We start from the raw sequence: 23,382 nt of genomic DNA on the forward strand, positions 1-23,382 counted from the left end.
AGAGCACTGGCTCAATACTTATGGCTCGCGGGCTTAGTTGCTCCACAGCAGGTGGGATCTTCCTGGACTGGGAATCAAACCCATGTCTCCTGCACTGGCAGGAGGATTCTTTACCACTAAGCCACCAGGGAAGCCTTACCACATCTTGTTTATCCATTCATCTACTGATGGACATTTAGGCTGTTTCTGTGTTTTAGCTTTTGTAAACAGTGCTGCTATGAACATAGGGGCTTTTAAATTTTAGTTTTGTCTGGATATATGCCAAGGAGAGGGATTGCTGGATCATATGATAATTCTATTTTTAGCTTTCTGAGCAACCTCCTTACTGTTCTCCATGGTGGGTGCACAAACTTACATTCACACCAACAGTGTAGGAGGGTTCCCTTTTCTCCACACCCTCTCCAGCCTTTGTTATTTATAGACTTTTTACTGATGGCCATTCTGACCTGTGTGGTACCTCACTGTAGTTTTGACCTGCATTGCTCTAATAATTAGTGACGTTGGACATCTTCACATGTGCCTATTGGCCATCTGTATTTCTTCTTTGGAGAAGGTCTTCCATCCATTTTGCGATTGGGTTGTTTGTTCTTTGTTGTTGAGTTGCATGTAAGAATATTAATGGCATGGGAAGGGGCTTGTGGTGGAATGCAGACCATCCTTGTATGTGCAGCTCCAGAGAGCCTGCAGCCTTCAGGCTGTGAACCCGAGCATTACCTCTAGAGCAGTTTGAATATTTGCTAATATCTCTACTGTCTACTGTTTTACAACTTAATCATACAACAATCTAAATCTAAAATATTGGCCATATGTTCTACTCTAGGCCCTAGTAAGAGGAGGAGAGGGATGAGCAAGGTCTTCTCATCAACCTTTATTCTGGGAAATATGCGGACAAGAAAGGGGGCTGAAGTTGGGAAAAAAGACTGCTTTACTAGTCCATAGATTGACAATCAGCCACCTTGGTCTCTGTCCTATTTTTCACTATTTAATCCAGAATGAAGATAAACAATTAATATTTCCTTGGCTCCTGTCCCTGTCTTTTCTTAATTCACTGTTTGACATCCCATTACCTGTGTCCTCACCATAGGGCAGGAGACTGAAAGTCCTCCCTTCGTCATCTGATGATGCTCCACTGCTTGGGGTTTTTGGGGATAGAAGAGAAAGTGACTAAACAACAGGATTTGTTTCAGCTGTTTTAAGTCAAAGATCTTTATTTTTGGCTTCTTTTTAAAGAAAGCTCTTCTAAGAATTACATATGAAAGATCACGCGTAAATCACACTTCTTCGTGGATTAATAAAAATACAGTTTTCATGATTTTTAAAAATCTGTTTTTAGGGGATCCAGAGAGCTGGAAAAATGCTGCTGGGTTTTTCTGGCCTACCACTGAATTGTCTATAAGTCAATTAGAAGGACGCATGTGTATCGCGGGTACATTATTTCCCACCAAGAGAAACAGAGCCTCAGCATCTGGACCGTGCTTATCTCAGGAAATTGGCAGTGACTGGCTCTGAAGGGAAGTTGGTTCTGCTGGAGCGGCACGGGGGCGCTGCTTCCTCCCAGGGGAAGTGGGCACAGATGCAGACCCCCGTGGAGCTCGGGGCTCAGCCAGTGACTCATTCACTGCTCTTCACCAGCCAGACCTCGTTGCGACGTCCGTAGGGCTTCATGGGAGGGTCATAGCCGGTGCAGAAGTAGAAGTCCGTCTGGTACTTGGCTGTGCTCTCCAGGGCGGACCGCAGCTGGGCGGCTTGGGCAGCGTAATCAGCTGCCTTAGCATAACCACCAAACTGCCTGGGGACACAGAGCAAGTTGCAGGTTAAGAAAGGGCAAAGTCTCGGAGAGGGGGGGATTTTTTTTCCAAAAAAAGGCTATAGTGGTAAGATTTCACATCTGCCCCTTCCTACTGGGGTGGACTGAAGCTCACTGAGCCTCAGAGCATCCTGTGTAAAATTCGGGTGCATGCGTGCTAAGTCACTTTAGTCATGTCCAACTCTCTGCAACCCCATGGACTGTAGCACGCCAGGCTCCTCTGTCCATGGGATTTCCCAGCAATAATACTGGAGTGGTTGCTATTTCTTCCTCCAGGGGATCTTCCAGACCCAGGGATTGAACCTGAGTCTCTTAAGTCTCCTGCATTGGCAGGCGTGTTCTTTACCACTAGTGCCACCTGAGAACCCAACATTGGGCTATGTTTCCTTTTCCTTTCAATTAATTATGAACATTAACTACAATCACGGGTATAAAAAAACTAATTGGGAACCTGAAACACAGTACCATCGGCCCTCTGTATTGGTGGGTTCTGGGCCTGAAACACAGTACCATTGGCCCTCTGTATTGGTGGGTTCTGGGCCTGCAGACTCAATTAACGGCAGACTGAAAATATTTAGGGGAAAAAAAAACCTTCCAGAAAGTTTCAAAAAGCAAAACTTTCAGTTTGCCACCTGACACCAACTATTTGGTGGCTCAGTGGTAAAGAATCCCTGACTGAGTGACTTCACTTTTATGCACTGGAGAAGGAAATGGCATCCCACTCCAGTGTTCTTGCCTGGAGAATCCCAGGGATGGGGGAGCCTGGTGGGCTGCCGTCTATGGGGTCGCACAGAGTTGGACACGACTGAAGTGACTTAGCAGCAGCAATGCAGGAGACTCAGGAGACAAGGGTTTGATCCCTGGGCCGGGAAGATCCCCTGGAGGAGGAAGTGTCAATCCACTCCAGTATTCTTGCCTGGAGAATCCCATGGACAGAGGAGCTTGGTGGGCTACAGTCTGTCCATAGGTTCACAAAGAGGCAGACACAACTGAGTGAGCACAATGACACATATCAACTATTTACATAGCATTTACAGTGATAGGCATTATAAGTAATCTAGAGATGATTTACACTATTCAGAAGGATTATATGCCATTTTATATAAGGGGCTCGAGCATCCTTGGATTTTGGTAATGGCGGGGTTCCTGGAACCAGTACTCTACTAAAGGCGAGCTTCCCTTCCCTTCCTGAAATTTCCCCCAGAGATGGGAGGCCAACTTTTCCCAAGGCCAAGTCCTCACTGTTTTCTCTAGCTCCCTCTGCTGCCCCAGCTGCCTCTCTGTCTCCAGCTGGGGTGGGGGTAGAGGGGATGGGGGAGGACCAGGGTTGTTAGTGTGGAGATGGAGCACTGGTTTCTCACACATCCCAGCTGGGACAAGTAGCAGCTTTGTTAAAATACAGAGCAGCCAAAGACAGGGACCCGAGGAAGCCCTGGGAGGGCTCCAAGGCAAGCTTGAAGCACGCGCCAAGAAATCACTTGTAATAAATCCCTGCATACATGCATGCTAAGTTGCTCAGTCATGTCTGACTCTGCGACCTCATGGACTGTAGCCCACCAGGCTCCTCTGTCCATGAGATTCTCCAGGCAAGAATACTGAAATGGGTTGCCATACTCTCCTCTAGGGGATCTTTCTGACACCCCTTTTATGTCTCTTGCATTGGCAGGTGGGTTCTTTACCACTAGCACCACCTGGGAAGCCCAATAAATCCTTGTGTGTGTGTGTGTTAGTTGCTCAGTCATGTCTGGCTCTTTGCGACTCCATGGACTGTAGCCCACCAGGCTCCTCTGTCTACGGAATTCTCCAGGCAAGCATACTAAAGCGGGTTGCTGTTTTCTATTCCAGGGGATCTTCCCGACCCAGGGAGCGAACCTGGGTCTCCTGCAATGTGGACAGATTCTTTGCCATCTGAGCTACCAGGGAAGATTCAACGAACCCCTTCTCCTGCTCAAATAAGGAAAGCCTTCATTTTCTAAGTAAAGAGAATTTTCCTAAATCAGGCATTTCTCTTGATGGCAGAAGGTGGAGACAGAGAAACAATAAAGCTTGTCTTTTCAAGACTACGACTCTTTCCTTACGTCACTGCCTCTGCTCCAAAAATTCATCCTGCGACCTCCCCTAAATATATCATTCTAAATCTGGGCTGCACCAAAATCTTTATTAGAGTCAAGGACATCCCCATTTCTAATGAGCTTTATGACTCAAAGGTCTGAATCCACACCAAGCCAAGATTGAGCCAAATGCATTATTTTTGGTGGGGTTCTCTGACTCACGCTTTGCTCTTTTATGAGTGGTTAGTCAGGCTTGCTAAGCATTCAGCACGTACATCACAGGGCTACTGATCTGCAAATACCCAGGATTTCATCTTGAAGGGGCTGGTTATTCCAGTGTCTAGATAACAGCTATAGAACACAGGGCTGAGACCATTTTGGGAGACGTGATGGTTAGTTCTTCAAGTCTATGCAAGAGTGTAAGGCTGACGGAGAAAGGTGAGTTCTAGCTTCACCGAGGCTCTAGTGAGATAAAACTGGATGAGGAGACAGAGGGTGAATATTAAGGATGTACTGGTTTGGCAATAAAAGCCCGTAAGATGTTTGGCTTATTTTCAAAGAATGTCTATAGATTGAGGACCACTTGTCTGCAACCAATCAAATGCTGAATGGGGCGGGGGGCAGGAATTTAGTGTCTCTGCGGCCCCCTCTCACATATTGATACTGAGCTGTTTTCTATGAAAATGGATGATGTTGGCTCTTTAAGCTACTGGTTTCTAGAAACATCCAAAGCAGTTGTTGGTCCTCAACCTTCTTCATTCATCAGCTGGAGGCAAAATGGATAGTTGTGGGCTCACATCTTAGCTTTGCTATTGTCTGTCAGCTCCTGGTCTTGGGCAAGTGCTTTAATGTCTCTAGCCTTCTGGTCCTTCATCTGCTCAGTAGGGATGAGGGCGTCAATCTCAGAAAACTGTTGTGAAGATGACAGACGAGAAGACCCTGCAAACGACTCAGCCTCATGCCCATCACAGAGGAAACTCACAGCAAACAGCAGGTATTGTTGTCATTGGACTTTATAGTCCACTCAGAACAGTTGTTCAATTCCCAGACTCCCAAGGTGAGGGACAGAATGGCAATTGAAAATAAGATCCAGAACCCAGGGCCTAATAATGAAGACCTGGCTCAAATGACAATCTCATTTTCTCAGTGAGGCCTCCTCTCAAAATGCTTTTTATCGTCTAATAGCACTCCCCTTCCCCATTCTTCCCTTACCTTTCCTCCCTGTTTCTTTCTTCCTTCTCTCCTATCCTTTTCTTTATTCAGCACTTCTCACCTTCTAACATACTGAACACTCTATAATTTATTCTAACATGCTATATAAATTATTCATTGTTTACGGTCTGAGTTCTGTGGTAGGGAGACTCACACCCCATGAGGGCAGTGATCCTAGTCACTCTTTGTCCACGAGCATATTCTGACCTAACACATATATTAGACCCCTTGGCTAAATAAACAATTTTGCGATAAACAATCAAAGTTGCTGTCTTTAGGCTGATGGGCCTAAAGATGAGGGCACTGAATCTGTTGGCCTCCATATTCACTAACTCGTAGAATAAAATCTGGAGCACCTACTAAGGGCACAGTGGTGGGAATGCAAAACAAGTGGACTGACTAGGGTCATGTTGAAGGTCATGCTAAGGACTCTGAGGCTGACCTTAGATACAAAGATGGACTCAGGAAGGGGTTTTAAAGTTAAGGGACTAGGGACTTCCCTGATGGTCCAGTGGTTAAGAATTGTGCTTCCACTGCAGGGGCACGGGTTCGATCCCTGGTCAGTGAACTAAACTCCCGCATGCCACAACATGTGGCACCCCCCGCCCCATGCCATTATCAGACTGTAGTTTGAAGAGACCCCTCTGGAGGTGGTAGAGGGATGGGAAAGGGAGACATGGAGGCTAGGAACAGCCAAATGTGAGACAATGAAAGCCTGGACAAAGGCAAGTCTGGGAGGTGAGCTGGAGGGTAGGGAGGCCAGGGTGAGGGGTGGGGAGAAGGGAGGATTCTCGAGGGCTTCCAGTTAAGTTTCTGAATGGAAACATGCCGCCAAGCAGAAGAGGGATTCTGAAGAGTCCCTTTGGAGAGGAGGGGTGGGTGGGTTCATCATCTGGTTTGGGACATGTTGATATGAAGGTGTCTCTTATGAATGAACCACATTCATGCAACAGTCACTGTGCCCCTAAGCGCGTGGAGGGCATTGCGAAATCTCAGCCTCTGGAAAGAACTGGAGTCAGAGAAACAACTGGGGAAAAAGACGGGTCCAGTAACAGACACCCGGGCGTCACCCGTGAGTGAGTGCTGGCTGTGGTCATGGCCAAGAGGCAGACGAGGCCAGGTGGTGAGCAAACAGGCGCACTGTTCTCGGGAATCCTAATCCCCAGGTGGTGGGAGGAGGATGAGGACTCAGAAAAGGCCACTGAGAAGGAGCTGTCTGAGTCCAGGGAGACCCAGCAGAGTGATGTGGAGAACGTCATCATTCAGGGATTCTTTCATTCATCACCGGAACAAAAACCCTTGACTCTTGATATTTATTCTCAGGCCGACTGAGACGTTCATAACGAGGATGAAAATTTCCCTATTGCTTCATCAAGGAAACAAACAAAGCTGGGTGAGCTGCAGAAAGATCCATGTGTGTTCCCTGCCTTCAGTCTAACCATCCCTCCCAAACCTCCATCACAGAATCGCACGAATAAGCCAGGACACCAAACCCTTCCAGGCCCAGGGCCCCAAGATGTGAAGGAGGCCCAGCTCTGGCTGCCTCATCCTCAGAGCTCAGCTTCCACGCTGCACTTGGAAGATAACCATGTGGTGCCCCATTCTCCAAGTCCACGGGCATGTTTGCACCTGTTGCGGAATGCTCGTAAGCTCTTTGAGCTCCTCAAAAGAAAGAAATGAGAAGTCTGTACATTAGACTGTATACAAGTCTGTTAACAAGAGTCTAAGTCTCCATCTTCAAAGCTGCTCACCTCCAGGGCTGTCTTTTTTATCTTACTCAACGTCAGAGTTCAGTATTCCCGAGAATTTGGTTGCCATGGGAACTGAGAAAGAAAACACACACCCTGGATTCCAGAAATACAAAAGGAACTGACTAAAAGGTCCGGAAGAGTTGGGGTGGAGGGGGATGATGAAGGCGGGCTAGCAGATGGAAGCTCTGGTCCAAAGTTCAAAAAATGATCAAGTGTTATCTTTCAGGGAGTGCAGTGAGGACGAGGAGAAATGGAATGACTCTGAGCCTGACCATTTGGTCTAGAACTTTTGCAATCTACAGGTCAGCACAGATTTGCGGAGAGTCTGCTATGCAGGAAGCTCCTGTGCTAGGCAAGAGAAGCCTAAGACAAAGAGCTGATAATTCCATGTCAATGGGAAAGATGCGTAACACCATATGGCATTCCATTTAATTGGATGGAACCAGGCTTAACAAGTTGAGCATCACTGAGCAGGAAATACACGCTTGACAACAGAGAGTTGTAAAGATCATGGGGAAGTCTTTCTGCCCTGGCAAGGTCCAACTGTAGTGGTCAGCACAGAAACACAAAAATTACGCAGGGCAGGAGAAAAGATTAGAATAGAGGTACATACGGAACACTCTCGGGGCAAAGAACAAGGAATGATTGGTTCTGACTTAGAATGTGAAGGGGAGGAGGCTAAGGAGGATGTGACATCAAGCTGTTATTGCTGGAGCATCTCTTGTGCTGCTGGCAATGAACAGGACCAAAATTCTTGCCTCACAGAGCTGGCAATGAACAGAGACTGGGGAGGGGCTGAGAGGCGCTGGGTGAGTGAGTGAAGGTCTGGTCGTGGATGTTGTACATGTGGGTTTAAGTGGGCTTTGGGAGGTGGGGACGGGATGCTCTGAGGCCAGGTGGAACTCTGGAGTGGGGCTGTGCTGTAGAGGACAGCATATGCCACAACAAGGCTCTTTATTCGGTAGGATTCACTGCCTGGTGGAACCTTTAGGGACCCAACCCAAAGCCTATCCCTCTCCTGTCTGGTTTTACCACTACCCTGGGCTTGGTCCCAACCTCGGGGTGTGCCTCAGGCAGAGGCAGGCGAGGCCCACAACCAGAGTCGAACAGAAGGGGGCGGTAGTGCCATCGGTGGTCCTTAGCTTTAGGGCTGGAGGAGACAAAGGGGCAAGTCAGAAGGGGCAGAAGTGGAAGAACTAGAAATGCTCAAGAAGCCTTGCAACAGTTCAGGCAAGAGATGATGAAGACCGTGGTCATAAGGATGGAGGGGCATGCACAGCAGGGGTGACGAGGACTGGGCCAGCAACTGATGTGGAAGACGGAGGAGTCAGGATGGATGTGAACGGGATGGGGAGGATGCAGGGGACCTCTAGGAAGGCAGAAGGCAGAACTCAGAACACATGGGAGGGAATCTGAGTTCCACTAGGGCATGTGGATTTGGGGGCTTCCCAAGTGGCACTGGTGGTCAAGAACCTGGCTGCCAATGCAGGAGAAGTAAGAGACACAGGGCGATCCCTGGGTGGAGAAGATCCCCTGGAGGAGAGCGCGGCAACCCACCCCAGTGTTCTTGTCTGGAGAATCAATGGATAGAGGAGCCTGGTGGGCTATAGTCCCTTGGGTCGAAAAGAGTCAGAAGCGACTGAAGCAACTGAACACGGCACGTATAGCACAGAGGTCTACTTGGCGATACCTCCTAGGAAACCTGGGACGAAAGGCAGCAGCGCTGGCCCCGCTGATTTGGGTTCATCCACCTGGAAATGAATGACGGAAGCCCCTTGTAAGCACCAGTTTGTAAAAGACCAGAGGAACAGCTGTTAACTCTTAATTTCTCATAGATGTCTATTCATTTAAAAAGCATTTGCTTTTTAATACAGACTACTAATCAATGGACATCACAAGGTCACAAAACAGGAAGACTGAGTTGAGGATGCACTGTGTATCTGAAGGGTTTCCTGGGTGGCACCAGTGGTATAGAACCCACCTGCCCGATGCAGGAGCGATCCCTCCCGTGAGGAGGGCATGGCAATCCACTTCAGTATTCTTGCCTAGAGAACCCCATGGACAGAGGAGCCTGGCAGGCTATAGTTCACAGGGTGGCAAAGAATCTGACATGACTGAAGTGAGTTGGCATCCATGTGTATTTGAAACAGTACTTGTGCCTTCGCTATGTCATTGACTGCCTTCTGCAGAAAGGTACTTCTAAATGCACATTTGACTCTGCAGTGACACCAAGTGGCAAGTGGAGGAATGATCAGATTCTAAAAGCGCCAAAGATAAAGTCAAAGTGATGGTTGCTCAGCTGTGTCCGACTCTGCGACCCCGTGGACTGTAGCCTGCCAGGTTCCTCTGTCCATGGAATTTTCCAGGCAAAAACACTGCAGTGGGGTGCCATTCTCTTCTTCAGGACATCTTCCCGACCCAGGGACCGAAATCCAAGAAAGCCTATCAGAGATAATAAACAGGTTAAAAAAAAATTCACCAAGCTATGCTAGACACTCTCCTCTGTTTAGGAGAAGAGAAAAGATCCTTTAAATTGCAGTAAAGGAAACTTCCACAGACCTGGCTTGAAAATTACCTTTTAAAGAGTCCCTTTTCCACCATAGGGTAGCAGGGTTCCTTGGCAAAATGGCTAATTTCAGCTCTAGAACAAGAAACGTTAAGATGTGCTTAAAATATCTTGTCCTACCAATAACCAAGGAAGCTACTGGAGATTACCAGGGTCATGTCCAAAGGACCAAGAAACCAACTTGAAGAGGCTCTCACTGGCCAAAGATGGGACAATTTGAGCATCAATGAGAATAGTAACTGCAAAGAATTGAAACACATCAATTATGTGTGAATTCATATATTTATATTGATACTCAGAAAACAGAGATAAACACTATCTCCCCTTTAGAGGATGTTAAGAAAAGAAGTCATTATTCTGGAAACTGATAAAGAGAAGGCATCAAGCTAAAGAGAAGGTATCTGGCCTCCTCTCTGTGACTCTGTCTTAGAGAAACCGAACAGTAGATGAGGGAAGGTTCTCTTTACTGAAGTATTCTTGCTAATAAGGGGCTTCCCTGGGTGGCTCAGTTGATAAGGAATCCACTTGCAATGTAGGAGACTTGGGTTTGATCCCTGGGTTGGGAAGATCCCCTGGAGTAGGAAATGGCAACCCACTCTAGTGTTCTTGCCTGGGAAATCCCATGGACAGAGGAGCCTGGAGGGATACAGTCCACGGGGTCACAAAGAGTCTGACACGACTGAGTGACTTAACACTTTCACTTTTCTTTCACTCTCAGGGCCTAACCTATATGTACTAGACAACGGTGAGAGTGAGTGCCTACCTAAATTTTGCATAACAGGCACCCCGCTTCCCCATCTTACTCCCTGCTCTGTGAAAAGAGAGTCTTGACAATCTGTAAGTAGAGTTTGCTTTCTCTGCAGCCTATGCAGTGAAGGCTGGAAAGTTGGAATGAGGACTGCAGTGGGAGTTGAAGGTTCCAGTTCAGCTGTCCAGCTGCAGTGCACACATTGTCCTCTGGGGGGCTCTGCGTCACCCAGTTTAGGACTGCCCAGAGCAGCCAAGCTTACATTCTCAGCATTAGTGTACAGAGGAGCCTGGTAGGCTGCAGTCCACGGGGTTGCGAAGAGTCAGACACGACTGAGTGACTTCAGTTTCACTTTTCACTTTCATGCATCAGAGAAGGAATTAGCAACCCACTCCAGTGTTCTTGCCTGGAGGATCCCAGGGACGGGGGAGCCTTGTGGGCTGCCGTCTATGGGGTCACACAGAGTCGGACACGACTGAAGCGACTTAGCAGCAGCAGCAGCAGTGTTGAAAGCTGCACCCTTGTGGGTGCAGCGGGAGCAGGGCAGATAAAAGTAACTAAGTTTGGAGACCCGAGGAGTGGACAAAAACTGTCCAGTGGGAGATTATTTGTATATTTTTCATGAGGTTGTTCTAGAGCAGAACCCTGGCGAAGCTCCTGGTCTCACTCGTCTGTCCATGGTTTCACACCTGTCACACAGGAGGATTTTAGCAAACGGGAAGTCACTGATTATCCCGAAGAGACCTGACCTCTTAGGAGAGGCTGAGGCCTGAAGAATAAAATTAGGAAAACACGTGCGCCTGTTGTTCTCTACAGTCAAGGGACCTGGACCCCACGTGAGGCCCTGGAAATAGGACTAGAACAACAGGATGCACGTGTGCCCTGCTAAAAGCCCTCAGACCATGAATAATACTCCCTGCCCTTCTGGCATTCAAGGGGAATGTGGGGAATTCAAGGGGAATACCTGCTCCCCAGGTATTCATGACCCCAAACTATAGACTGACCTAGATATTCTGATTCTCCTAGAATTCTGCTGTGGCTAATGTAGGTGTCCAGCTTCAGCTGGGGTTGGGAGGATATTCTCTACATCCAAATCAATTTGGCAACATGCAAAGGCATTTATGTGGGCTTCCCAGGTGCCACAGTGGTGAAGAATCTGCCTGCTGATGCAGGAGACACAAGAGACATGGCTTTGATCCCTGGGTCAGGAAGATCTCCTGGAGAAGAAAATGGCAATCCACTCCAGTATTCTTGCCTGGGAAATTCCATGAACAGAGGAGCCTCGTGGGCTATAGTCCATGGAGTTATAAAGAGTCAGACACAACTGAGCAACTGAGTACACACACAGCACATAGAGGTGTTTACTTAGAAACAATGCAAATGTTTGTATGCTGTAGGCTGAAGCAATTCTGAGAGAAACCGTTAGTACTCAGTATTTCTTACTTAATTCATCAATGAGTTTAGAAAGAGAAGTTAAGAAACAATCTCATTTACAATTGCATCAAAAAGAACAAAATACCCAGGAATAAATTTCAGCAAGGAAGTGAAAGATTTTTACACCCAAAACTATAAAACATTAATGGAAAATCTGGAGAAGACAAAAATAAATTAAAAGATTCCAGGCTCATGGATTAGAACTAATATTGTTCAAGTGTCCATACAACTCAAAACAATCTACAGATTAAATGCAATCCCTATCAAAATTCCAACGGAATTTTTTTTAAACAGAAATAAATCTTAAAATTTGTATGGAACCATAAAAGACCCTGAATCTGGAAAAAGAAGAACAAAGCTGAAGGCATAACATTTCCTGCTTTCAAGCTATGTTACAAAGCTATCATAATCAAAACAGTATGATATTGACATAAAAACAGATGTACAGATCAATGGACCAGAATAGAACACCCCAGAAGAAACCCATGCATATATGGCCAACTAATTTTTAACAAAAGAGCTGAGAATGTACAACGGGGAAAGGACAGTCTCTTCAATAAATGGTGTTGGGAAAACTGGACAGTCAAATACAAAATACTGAAATTGGACCACTATCTTTTTTTTTTTTTTAAACTTTTGCCCACACTGTGTGGCATGTGGAATCTTAGTTTCCCCACCAGGGATCAAACCCATGTTTCCTGCAATGGAAGCATTGAGACTTAACCAATGGACCACCAGGCAAGTCCCTGGACTACTATACACAAAAATCAACTCAAAGTGGATAAAAGACTTGAACATAAGACCTGAAAACTGTAAAATTCCTAGAAGAAACCATAGAGGGTAGCCTCCTTGACACCAGTCTTGATAATGATTTTTTTTTTTTTGTATTTGACACCAAAAACACAGGCAACAAAAGCAAAACTAAACAAGTGAGACTACATCAAACTAAAAAGCTTCTGCACAGCAAAGGAAAAAGGCAAACTGTTCAATGGGAGAAACTATTTGCAAATCATATATATGTAATGGGTTAATAGCCAATATATGTTAAAAACTCCTATAACTTGAGACTAAAAAACTCTAAACAATCTAATTAAAAAAAATGGGCAGAGGATCTGAATAGATATTCTTCCAAAGAAGATATACAAATGGGCAAAAGGTATATAATAAGGTGTTCAACATCACTAGTCAGCAGGGGAATGCAAATCAAAGCCATAAGAAATGTCACTTCACACTTGTTAGAATGGCTACTATGAAAGAGACAAGAAGTAACAAGTGTGGAGAAAAGGGAATCCTTGTGTAAAGCTGGTGGGAATGTAAACTGGTGCAGCCATTATGGAAAACAGTATGGAAGTTCCTCTAAAAAATTAAAAATAGAACCACATGATCGAGCAATTCCACTTCTGGGTATATACCTGAAGGAAATGAAACCACTAACTTAAAGAGACAGCGGCACTCCTATGTTCATAGGAGTGCCAATTTACCAATAGCCAAGATGTAGAAATAACCTGAGTCCACAGACAGATGAATGGATAAAGAAGATGTGGAATATATGTACAATGAAATATTATTCAGCCATAGAAAGAAGGAAATCTTGCCATCTGTGATGACATGGATTAACTTTGAAGGCATCATGCTAAATGAAATAGGACAGACAGAGATAGGGGAGTACTGTATTATCTCACTTACATGTGGAATTAAAAAAAAAATCTGAACTCACAGATACACAGAATAGACTGGTGGTTGCCATAGGGTGGGGAGGTGAGGGGGTGGGAGATATGGGTAAAGGTGGTCAAAAGGTAGAAACATCCTGCTATAAGATAAATTAGCTCTGGGGATGTAGGGTACAGCAAAGTGACTAGAGTTAACAACACTGTATGTTGCACTACATATTTGAAAGTTACTATGAGAGTGGATCTTCGGAGACGGCAATGGCACCCCACTCCAGTACTCTTGCCTGGAAAATCCCATTGATGGGGGAGCCTGGTAGGCTGCAGTCCACGGGGTTGTGAACAGTCAGACATGACTGAGCGACTTGACTTTCACTTTTCACTTTCATGCATTGGAGAAGGAAATGGCAACCCACTCCAGTGTTCTTGCCTGGAGAATCCCAGGGACGGGGGAGCCTGGTGGGCTGCTGTCTCTGGGGTTGCACAGAGTCGGACATGACTGAAGTGACTTGCAGCAGCAGCAAGAGAATGGATCTTAAGATTTCTCATCTCAGGAAAAAGATTTGGAATTTTGTCAAATGAAAGATGCTAACTTCCATTGGTAATCATTTCATAAATATGTAATCAAAGCATTATGCTGTACACTTTAATGCAACATTATATATCAATTACAGCTCAAAACTGGAAAAAAATAATTTAAATGCAAATGTTCATGGCAGATGATTCAAGAAGTGATTATGGAAATCAAGTGCTACCCTTGGAGGCCCAAAGAATTGTCTGCTTACGTGGAATAGACAGTGATGCCTTCCCTGTCTTCGATCTTAATGCTGTCATCGCTGGGAGCTGGCGGGTCGCTTTGAAACTTGTTTGGAATCCGGAACCAGACTTTTAATTTCTTCTGTAGGTCCCCATCGTCACTGGGGAACACAGCAAAGGAAATAGGAACTGTCATCCCCATTCCGAGTCCTGAAAACACAGAACCCCACAGAGAGACATGGGTGTTAGAGACAGAACCTGCTGAGGCCCATGGACCATCTGCTGGTCTCATTCTTCTTTTAAGACAATATTTGTTGTTCTTGAAATTTATAATAGGCATTTCAGGCATTAGCATGTATCACCACATACATATAAAGTACCTCTTAATGTACATACTAGAGGTAGAAAGGTAGTGATTCAAATTCGTCTGGAAAAAATTATTTAGCAATATATATCAAGACTATAAATATATCAGTACCCAATTACTTCCCAGGTGGAACAGTGGTAAAGAATCCACCTGCCAATGCAGGAGATGCATGTTTGACCCCTGGGTTGGGAAGATACCCTGGAGAAGGTACCTGGAGAAGATACCCCGGCAGCCCAATCCAATATTCTTGCCTGGGAAATCCCATGGACAGAGGATCCTGGTGGGCTACAGTCCATGCGGTCGCAAAAGAGTTGGACACAACTTAGCGACTAAACAACAACAGAGTACGTCCTGTCTAACTGCTGATTTTATCTTTAAATTTTATTTAATTTTTCATTTTTGGCTGTGTTGGGTCTTCTAGTTGCAAAGAGTCAGGGCTGCTCTCTAGTGGGGGCTACTTCTCTAGCTGCAGAGAGTCGGGGCTGCTCTCTAGTGGGGGCTACTTCTCTAGCTGCAGAGAGTCGGGGCTGCTCTCTAGTGGGGGCTACTTCTCTAGTTGCAGAGTCGGGGCTGCTCTCTAGTGGGGGCTACTTCTCTAGCTGCAGAGTCGGGGCTGCTCTCTAGTGGGGGCTACTTCTCTAGCTGCAGAGAGTCGGGGCTGCTCTCTAGTGGCGATGCTTGGGCTCCTCACTGCAGTGGCTCCTCTCGCTGCAGAGCATGGGCTCTGGGCACACGAGCTGCAGCGGCTGTGGTACACAGGCTTACCTGCCCCACGGCACCCCACTTGCCTGCATTGGCAAGCGGATTCTTAACCACTATACCACCAGAGAAGTCATAATTGTTGATTTTACTGAAATAATCTAAAATATGAAAAAGGCTATTTAGGGAATAGGATTTTCCTTGTAGCAGAATTTATAATTGTGAAAAATTGAGATATGTTCAAAAGAGGACTATGTTTAAGTAAATTATAGGCACATGATGCAATACAATTTAGCTATGAATAGTCATGCTTAGGACTAGTTAGCTACAATGGAAAATAATTATGAAATAAGGAACAGAAACAGGATATATTGCACAAACCCTACGATTACATATTGTGTGCGAGTTGCTCAGTCATGCCCGACTCTTTTCAACTCCATGAACCACCTGGAGCCCATCAGGCTCCTCTGTCTATGGAATTCTCCAGACAAGCATACTAGAGTGGGTTGCTATTTTTTACTCCAGGGGACCTTCCCAACCCAGGGATTGAACCTGGGTCTCCTGCATTGTGGGCAGATTCTTTACCATCTGAGCCACCAGGGAAGATACTATTATGATTACATTTTAAAAACCTATTATAAAGCCCTAAAAATACACCCAAAGATGACAATGATTACATTAGAAAAGATGGACTGGGGTGCTGTTTTGTTATTTTCAAAAATGTTTGATGAGTTCCTAATTTTTACACATATTTTCTTCTGAAGAAAATTTATGACAATGCCAAGAAGGAAAAGACTTCTTCGTGACCTCCTACTGGTTGACTTATGTCCAAAGCCTGATTTCTTTGGTTCTAGCAAATATTACTAAGCTTGATACGAGCTTCTTTCTCATTTATCAACTTGAGATATATCCTAAATATTAAATACATTTTTTTTTCATCTTGTATACTGAACCATTTTGGGTTTGTACTGATTCTAAAGTGCAGGCCAAGTTAGAGAGCTTAAGAGTTAAATGAAAAGTCGCTTAGTCATGTCCGACTCTTGGTGACCCCATGGACTATACAGTCCATGGAATTCTCCAGACCAGAATACTTGAGTGGGTAACCTTTTCCTTCTCCAGGGGATCTTCCCAACCCAGGGATTGAACCTAGGTCTCACACATTGTGGGTGGATTCTTTACCAGCTGAGCCACAAGGGAAGCCCTTAAGTGTTAAAGTCCTATTTAAATATGGTTTACATGCAAACAGGTACACTGAAACTTCAGGCCTCTCATTTTATCATAAAAACAGGGAGGCAGCCAGCATGGACTACCAAGTCTTATTACTATTATTAGACCATGCCACGTGGCTTGCAGGATCTTAGTTCCCTGACCAGGGATCAAATCTTGGACCCCAGCAGTGACAGCACTGAGTACTAGCCACCGGACCACCAGGGAATCCCCATGGACTGTCAAGTGTTTCAGAAGGGGACTAAGATCTCTCAGGCTCTTTATTTGCCAGAACAGAGCCAGGGACCAGCCACACTCATCACTCACTGATCTTCAGAACCCCATAGAATCTGAGCTACTTGGGGGCTGATGAGATTTTCGGCCTGGGGGCAGAGGTCTCAAGTCAGAGGTGGGCTTTGTTCTGTGGCCTGGCTTACCACGGACACACCTTACCCAGTTCACCAATCCAAGATAAGCACTGTAAGGTTAAAAAAATAACAAACGGACGAACAAACGAAGCCTGTGTCTTCAGACCAGGGAGAGAAGCATGAACTCAGTGCTACTGAGCGGGCATGACGTCAGTGGGTCTACCCAGAGCCCCCCTGCCCACACAGTTGAGCAAGGTCACAGGACACTGAAACAGGCGTCTTGGGGTCCCTTCCTGTGTTTTCCATCGATGACGTGAGACTGCAGCACTGGCCTGGGTGACCAGAGCCCATCCTTCAGGGACACTCACCCTTATCATTGGAGCCTCCCACATACTTCATGACTTTTGGCATTGCCTCCCTCAGAGCCTCATCCACAGGCTTATCTGTCACTTCCACTGTGGCAAACTTCCCGCCTTCACAGGCCCTCTCCTCGTAGAAGACATCTCCCTGGAGGCAGAGAAGGCACAGCACTGAAGAGGTGGAAGGTAGCAACCTGTGATGACTCTGAGAGTGTTAGTCACTCAGTCGTGTCTGACTCTTTGTGACCCAGTGGACTGTAGCCTCTGTCCAGGGAATCCTCCAGACAAGAAAACTGGTGTGGGCAGCCATTCCTTTCTCCAGGGGATCTTCCTGACTCAGAGATCGATCCTAGGTCTCCCACATTGCAGGCAGATTCTTTACCATCTGAGCCACCAGGGAAGCCCCTACAAGCAGTAAAAGTCCAGCTACAAGAGGCACAGACTGCTAAGGAACTTTCCATAATGAGCCTAACTCTGGTGACAGTGGAAGAGACAGGCCGGAGTATGAAGGACCATAAGAAATAGACTCTGAGAGTTTTTACAGAACTAGAGAGAGCAGAGAGGGGACTGGTGCCAAGGAGGAAGGATTTGGGAGGAAGTGACAGGGCAGCTGATTGCTCAGGGTAACAGGGGTGTCGCTTAGTGAGACGAGCTGGGAAGAGGAGTCACGTCTGGGAGTAGTGTGAACTGAATTACTCCGATTCTTCTTGAATTACAGCCCTGCTACTAGATTGAGGCTAGTCTTGGGGCCTAAGAGTTTTGTGGGATTGGCGTTGTATTGGTTTGTTTCACCCTTTGCCATATTGTAAAGCAGTGCCTCCAAACTTAAAAAGAAAATCACAATCCAGAACAAGAAATATTTTTACATCATGCCCTATCAAGAACATGAAACAACTTCATATAATCAACATTCTCAGAGAAATAATAGAAGATATTACATCACAAACCACCCAGAACAGCCCCAGAGTGCTGTAAAAACAGAATGGTCTGAGATCAAAGAGCTCTGGGAAATTAAAAATATAACAGAGGTGAAAAAATTCGGTAGAAAGGTTGGAAGATAAAATTGAAGGAAATGTTTTAGAAAGTCAAGTAAAAAGGCAAAGATGTAGAAAATAGAAAAGGAAAAGGATCAAGCCAAGAGATCCAACATCTGAATAATAAGAGATCTAGGAAAAGAGAGGACTTCCCAGGTGGCTCAGGGGTAAAGAATCTGCCGACCAATGCATGAGACACAGGAGACCAGGGTTTGATCTCTGGGTTGGGAAGATCCCTGGAGGAGGAAATGGCAACCCACTCCAGTTTTCTTGCCGGGATAATTCCATGAACAGAGGAGCCTGGCACACAACAGTCCACGGGGTCACAAATAGTTGGATATGACTTTGCAACTGAGCACGCATGCACACAGGAAAAGAGAACACAAAATGGCAAAGGAGGAAACAAACAACTACAATGACAATCCCACAAAACTCTGAGGCTCCAAGATTAGCCTCAATCTAGTAGCAGGACTTCACACTTTTCACTTTCATGCACTGGAGGAGGAAATGGCAACCCACTCCAGAATTCTTGCCTGGAGAATCCCAGGGACAGGGGAGCCTGGTGGGCTGCCATCTATGGGGTCGCACAGAGTCAGACACGACTGAAGAGACTTAGCAGCAGCAGCAGCAGTAGCAGGACTGCCTTTCAAGAAGAATCAGAGTAGTTCTGTTCGCACTGTACTCCCAGTCATGACTCCTCTTCCCAGCCCGGCTCACTAAGCACATCCCCTGAGACATCAGCCGCACTGCCACTTCCCCTTCAAAACTTCCTCCTTGGCAGTGATCTCCTCCTGCATTGAGTCTCTGTGCTAAAGTCATTATCTTTACCCTACAGACCCACACAGCTCTCCTCCAGCCCTCTTTCTCCTCCTTGCCCTTTGACGTCTCATTATGATACTGGGCTTCCCTGGTGGCTCAACTGGTAAAGAACGTGCCTGCCCATGCAGGAGACATAAGACATCGATTCAACCCTTGGGTTGGGAAGATCCCCTGGAGAAGGGAATGGCAACCCACTCCAGTATTCTTGCCTGCAGAATCCCATGGACAGAAGATCCTGGAGGGCTACAGTCCATGGGGATGCAAAGAGTTAGACATGACCGAGCACACACACACAAACATGATATAATTTTGCATTCCCGAACATACAGTAAAGCAGTGCTTTCAAACTTAAAAAACCCCACAATCCAGAACAAGAAATACATTTTCACATCATGCCCTATCATGGACATACATGTCTGAAGCAAAGTTTCACAAAATAACAGTTTACCCTTATGGATTGGATGCATGATGATACACGCCTTTTCTTTTTTTAATTGGAGTATAGTCAATTTACAATGTTGTGTTAGTTTCAAGTGTACAGCAAAATGATTCAGACACACACACCCACCCACACACCCACACACACACACACACACACACACATATATATATATATATATTCTTTTTCAACACTGAAGTCAGATTCATTATATTCTTTGCAGCCAAAGATGGAGAAACTCTATACAGTCAGCAAAAACAAGACCGGGAGATGACTGTGGCTCAGATCATGAACTCCTTATTGCCAAATTCAGACTGAAACTGAAGAAAGTGGAGAAAACCACTAGACCATTCAGGCATGACCTAAATCAAATCTCATGACTATACAGTGGAAATGAGAAATAGATTTAAGGGACTAGATCTGATAGATAGAGTGCCTGATGAACTGTGGACTGAGGTTTGTGACATTGTACAGGAGACAGGGATCAAGACCATCCCCATGGAAAAGAAATGCAAAAAAGCAAAATGGCTGTCTGAGGAGGCCTTACAAATAGCTGTGAAAAGAAGGGAAGCGAAAAGCAAAGGAGATAAAGAAAGATATAAGCAGCTGAATGCAGAGTTCCAAAGAATAGCAAGGAGAGATAAGAAACCCTTCCTCAGCGATCAATGCAAAGGAATAGAGGAAAATAACAGAATGGGAAAGACTAGAGATCTCTTCAAGAAAATTAGAGATACCAAGGGAACATTTCATGCAAAGATGGGCACCATAAAGGACAGAAATGGTAGGGACCTAACAGAATCAGAAGATATTAAGAAGAGGTGGCAAGAATACACAGAAGAACTGTACAAAAAAGATCTTCATGACCCAGATAACCATGATGGTGTGATCACTCACCTAGAGAGCCAGACATCCTGGAATGTGAAGTCAAGTGGGCCTTAGGAAGCATCACTATGAACAAAGCTAGTGGAGGTGATAGAATTCCAGTTGAGCTGTTTCAAATTCTGAAAGATGACACTGTGAAAGTGCTGCACTCAATATGCCAGCAAATTTGGAAAACTCAGCAGTAGCCACAGGACTGGAAAAAGTCAGTTTTCATTCCAATCCCAAAGAAAGGCAATGCCAAAGAATGCTCAAACTACCACACAATTGCACTCATCTCACACGCTAGTAAAGTGATGCTTAAAATTCTCCAAGCCAGGCTTCAGCAATACGTGAACCATGAACTTCCAGATATTCAAGCTGGTTTTAGAAAAGGCAGAGGAACCACAGATCAAATTGCCAACATCCACTGGATCATCAAAAAAGCAAGAGAGTTCTAGAAAAACATCTATTTCTGCTTTATTGACTATGCCAAAGCCTTTGACTGTGTGGATCACAAGAAACTGTGGAAAATTCTGAAAGAGACGGGAATACCAGACCACCTGACCTGCCTCCTGAGAAACCTGTATGCAGGTCAGGAAGCAACCAGTTAGAACTGGACATGGAACAACAGACCGGTTCCAAACAGGAAAAGGAGTGCGTCAAAGCTGTATATTGTCACCCTGCTTATTTAGCTTATATGCAGAGTACATCATGAGAAACCCTGGGCTGGAGGAAGCACAAGCTGGAATCAAGATTGCTGGGAGAAACATCAATAACCTCAGATATGAAGATGACACCACCCTTATGGCAGAAAGTGAAGAAGAACTTAAGAGCCTCTTGATGAAAGTGAAAGAGGAGAGTGAAAAAGTTGGCTTAAAGCTCACCATTCAGAAAACTAAGATCATGGCATCTGGTCCCATCACTTCATGGGAAATAGATGGGGAAACAGTGGAAACAGTGGCTGACTTTATTTTTCTGGGCTCCAAAATCATTGCAGATGGTGACTGCAGCCATGAAATTAAAAGACGCTTACTCCTTGGAAGGAAGGTTATGACCAACCTAGACGGCATATTAAAAAGCAGAGACGTTACTTTGCCAACAAAGGTCCGTCTAGTCAAGGCTATGGTTTTTGCAGTGGTCATGTATGGATGTGAGAGTTGGACTATAAAGAAAGATGAGTGCAGAAGAATTGATGCTTTTGAAGTGTGGTGGTGGAGAAAACTCGTGAGAGTCCCTTGGACTGCAAGGAGATCCAACAAGTCCATCCTAAAGGAGATCAGTCCTGTGTGTTCATTGGAAGGACTGATGTTGAAACTGAAACTCCAATGCTTTGTCTATCTGATGTGACTCATTTGAAAAGACCCTGATGCTGGGAAAGATTGAGGGCAGGAAGAGAAGGGAACGACAGAGGATGAGATGGTTGGATGACATCACTGACTCGGTGGACATGGGGTTGGGTGGACTCCGGGAGTTGGTGATGGACAGGGAAGCCTGGCGTGCTGCGGTTCATGGGGTCGAAAAGAGTCAGACATGACTTAGTGACTGAACAACAAAAACATACAGCTGCTAAGTGTTTGAAACTAGGAACCAGAATTTAAAGCCCCAGACTCTGGTCTAGGGGCTTTCCTGATAGCTCAGTTGGTAAAGGATCTGCCTGCAATACAGGAGACCCCAGTACAATTCCTGGGTTGGGAAGATCCACTGGAGAAGGGAAAGGCTATCCACTCCAGTATTTGGGCCTAGAGAATTCCATGGATTGTATAGTCCATGGGGTCACAAAGAGTCAGACATGACTGAGTGACTTTCACTCAGTGGTCTAACACTTGTCACAAGGCTGTATGCTCCATGGGGGATGAAGTGAGTGTTTTTCAGCCTCTCTGTTTAGGCACAGAGGTAGGTATTTCTGACTGACATTTGTAGGCCTGTGTCAAACTCAGATCAAGGGCATCAAAAGTCATTCAATGCACTTCCTTCTCTTGCAAATGGAGAAACCAATGACCAGCTCTCTCCGGTAAGAGCTGGAAGTGTGCTTACAAATCCAGCAGTTCATTTGCCTCTTATTACAAGCAAGCAGTCCACTGTATAGTTGGACAAACAGGTCCGGGGCTCAGCCAGGGCCTGGTTCAGTTGGGACGCATCAGCAGAGGGGTAACCAAAGCTGTGAATGAGGTTGTGTTGCCCAGGGAACATATACTTGTGCTGCTGTGTGCTCAGTCGTGTCTGACTCTATACAACCTCAAGGACTGCAGTCCTCCAGGATCCTCTGTCCATGGGATTCTCCAGGCAAGAACACTGGAGTGGGTTGCCATGTGCTCCTCCAGATCTTCCTGACCCAAAGATCGAACCCAAGTCTCCTGAGTCTCCAGCATTGCAGGTGGACTCTTTGCCACCTGTAGCACCTGGGAAGCCCCAGGGAATGTATACAGAGCATTCTATATAAATTAATCATGTTCATGAATCCCCCACCTAAAAGCTGTCATTCACCAAGCTCTTTCCTGTGATGGCTCAGGCGCTACCGAGTGTCTAACTACCTCACCAGCAATGCTAGAGCACCTCCTCATTGGCCTTCTGCTATTTTTGTCAATGTCTTGGTCATTCCTACAGAGCTGCTGTACCCGCCTCTCCCTCTGCCTGAGGGGTTCCCTTCCTTTCTCTGCGTGATGAACTCCTAGTCATCCAACAGGTCTCAACCTAAAAAGTCACTTCCTCAGAGAGGAGCCCAGTTTAAAACAGCTGCCCCATGATATTTTGCCTTTTGTTCTTGGAGTTCTCACGGCAAGAATACTGGAGTGGTTCGCCTTTTACACCTCCAGTGGACCGTGTTTTGTCAGAACCCTTCATTATGACCTGTCTGTCTTGGGTGGCCCTGTACAGCAAGGCTCATAGCTTCACTGAGTTATGCAAGCCCCTTCGCCATGACAAGGCTCTGATCCCTGAAGGGGATTTGTCTCACTGAAAAAGACCCTGATGTTGAGAAAGACTGAAGGCAAAAGCAGAAGGTGGCGACAGAGGATGAGATGGTTAGATAGCATTACTGACTCAATGGACATGAATCTGAGCAAACTCCGGGAGATGGTGAAGGACAGGGAAGCCTGGCGTGCTGCAGGCCGTGGGGTCACAAAGAGTCCAACATGACTTGGCAACTGAGCAACACTGGAATATAATTACAATGGAAATTGTAATGGAATAATAACATGTTTAATTTCTACTGGCAACCATAAGCCCCATGGGGTCAGGG

At 45.8% G+C, this 23,382-nt stretch overlaps 1 protein-coding gene across 2 annotated transcripts in view; it reads right to left on the minus strand.

Annotated features, from left to right (window-relative positions):
• Nucleotides 1-1,201: 1,201 nt before the first annotated feature.
• Nucleotides 1,202-23,382, minus strand: part of HEBP1 (heme binding protein 1) — a 37,593-nt gene continuing 15,412 nt past the window's right edge. Inside the window, exons 2-4 of one of the 2 annotated variants that reach the window (XM_055570715.1) lie at nt 17,001-17,139; nt 14,022-14,202; nt 1,202-1,789 (exon numbers count right to left, since the gene is read on the minus strand). In XM_055570715.1, the coding sequence (XP_055426690.1) occupies nt 1,612-1,789; nt 14,022-14,202; nt 17,001-17,139 (498 nt within the window). In that variant the 3' untranslated portion in view covers nt 1,202-1,611. Of the gene's footprint in view, nt 1,790-8,654; nt 9,264-14,021; nt 14,203-17,000; nt 17,140-23,382 lie in introns of those variants that run through there. The other variant, XM_055570726.1, reaches the window with a different exon arrangement.

The sequence above is a fragment of the Bubalus kerabau genome, chromosome 1 (assembly GCF_029407905.1).
Source record: "Bubalus kerabau isolate K-KA32 ecotype Philippines breed swamp buffalo chromosome 1, PCC_UOA_SB_1v2, whole genome shotgun sequence".
In the NCBI taxonomy this organism is placed as follows: Eukaryota; Metazoa; Chordata; class Mammalia; order Artiodactyla; family Bovidae; genus Bubalus; species Bubalus kerabau.